This window comes from Antrostomus carolinensis, unplaced genomic scaffold (assembly GCF_000700745.2).
Source record: "Antrostomus carolinensis isolate BGI_N321 unplaced genomic scaffold, ASM70074v2 scaffold32597, whole genome shotgun sequence".
NCBI classification, from domain to species: Eukaryota; Metazoa; Chordata; class Aves; order Caprimulgiformes; family Caprimulgidae; genus Antrostomus; species Antrostomus carolinensis.
In genome coordinates, this window is record NW_010325864.1 from 21256 (window position 1) to 23031 (window position 1776).

A 1776-nucleotide genomic window follows, 5' to 3' on the forward strand; every position below is an offset into this window, starting at 1 on the left:
CTGGCCTCCTGAGTGAAAATATGCAGGTTCCATCCCTGTGCTCTGCTGAGGAGCAGATTTTGTATATCATTGGTATGTTAGCACTTTGCTCTCGGTTCCAGTGACATCTGGCAGGATTCAATACGCTTATGTTGAGATTGAGTTGCCTAAGACCCAGGCAGCCATTCACCTGCTCTCTGGTGTTGCCCTATAGATATTTAGATTCATCAGCTCACTCGTAGCCAGAGAGTTCTCTGGACACTTAATTTTAGATGCCCACATATGCTCAGAAGTGCCATTTCGGGGAAGGCAGGCACTTAGATCTTATTTAAAGCTGTGCTGGTTTATATGGGTAGGCACCTGGACTCTGTTAATTCTGTTGCAGAGGACTGAAAAATGAGATATGGACAAGACTAAGCCATGGGCCTAACCTCCTGCCCCACGACCAACACTCTCACTCATACACAGTGGGTCTAGGCACTGCTCAGCCTGAGGAGTTTGTCCCCATCCTGGCTATGTCTCTGGAGAACACCCTCACCCATCCCTCCCTTAGCTGCTCTGCAGCTGTGTCTTGAGAAATATGAGGCCAGGGATAAAATGTGAAAGAAGAGATGGAGTAAGGGGAGCGGTGACCAAAAGCAGTTACTAGGATGCTGCAGGAGAAGGAGAGTCCCAGGACCTCCTCCCTGGTGTGCGTTACGTGTCTTACACTGGGTACCACCATCACCACCAGGAAGCACCGATGGGAGATTGTCCGGTTCTCTGGCTGCAGAGGCTCAGAGCTGCCATCTGTTTCCCATTTGTTGCAGAAGTTATTTAGGTGGCTGTGTGAGACAGACAGGATTACCCTCTGGGCTTCAGTGCCTTTGATGGGGCAGCATCTGAAGTTAACACTTAAATTAAGCAGACTTTATTTTATTGCCTTTGTATATTATAATGCCCATGAAATCATTAAAACTTTTGGTCTGTTCCCTGGTCTTCTGTTGTCTCCCTGTAGTGTTTCTGCCATATGCTGACTTTGTGTGACCTGCAGCCATCTTCCCTTCCCCACCCCAGCACACAGGGAGACCTCCCTGGAGTGCAGGATATCTGCACTAGTACTTCCACGGCTTGGGAAAGATTCTTGGATGAGGGACACCACATTTGGGAATAATCCCTTTTCCATTTCTGTCTCACAGATTGATGAACTCCCTGAAGGAGCCGTGAAGCCTCCAGCAAATAAATACCCCATCTTCTTTTTCGGGACTCATGAAACGTAAGTGAATGAGCTTGATCTTTTCCTTTGCAAATCTCTTCTTCCACTGCTGCTAACATCATCTCCACTGATTTTATTGGAACAAGTCCTGACTGAAGTCATTGGGAGCCTAGAGATAGGTCCTACAAGCCCAACTCCTTTGTATTAACACATGGAAGTGAAACCCGAAATTAGGTGGGAATGCTGCTGCGTGGGTGATCTAAGCATAAGGAATAACCAAAGCCTGTGTTTCCTGTAAAGAAAAGTGTCAGCATAAATTTAGTAGAGGGTCATCTGAATGCGGATACAGGAGCAGAATGTTTTTACTTGGATGTACATGATAGCAGAGATCAGGCTGTTGTTTTCAGACACATTTGGGTTTGTGTCCTGTGTGAGAACTCACTTGGTAGTTTGTGAAATGAAAGGAGGCAGACCCCAGAGTCTCACGCAGGCCTCACGTAGCTTTAAAATATATGTGTTCCTTGGAGATTTTTGCTGGGGATGTTGTAGGATGGAGCTTTCAGAAGTGAGAGGAGAACTGAGCTGACTGAGCCCATAGGGAA

General features: G+C 46.8%; 1 protein-coding gene across 1 annotated transcript in view; it reads left to right on the forward strand.

Annotated features, from left to right (window-relative positions):
- Positions 1–1776, forward strand: part of HDGFL3 (HDGF like 3) — an 18297-nt gene that overhangs the window by 1845 nt on the left and 14676 nt on the right. Inside the window, exon 2 of the mRNA XM_010171399.2 lies at positions 1158–1234. Within this exon, the coding sequence (XP_010169701.2) occupies positions 1158–1234 (77 nt within the window). The remainder of the gene's footprint in view (positions 1–1157; positions 1235–1776) is intronic.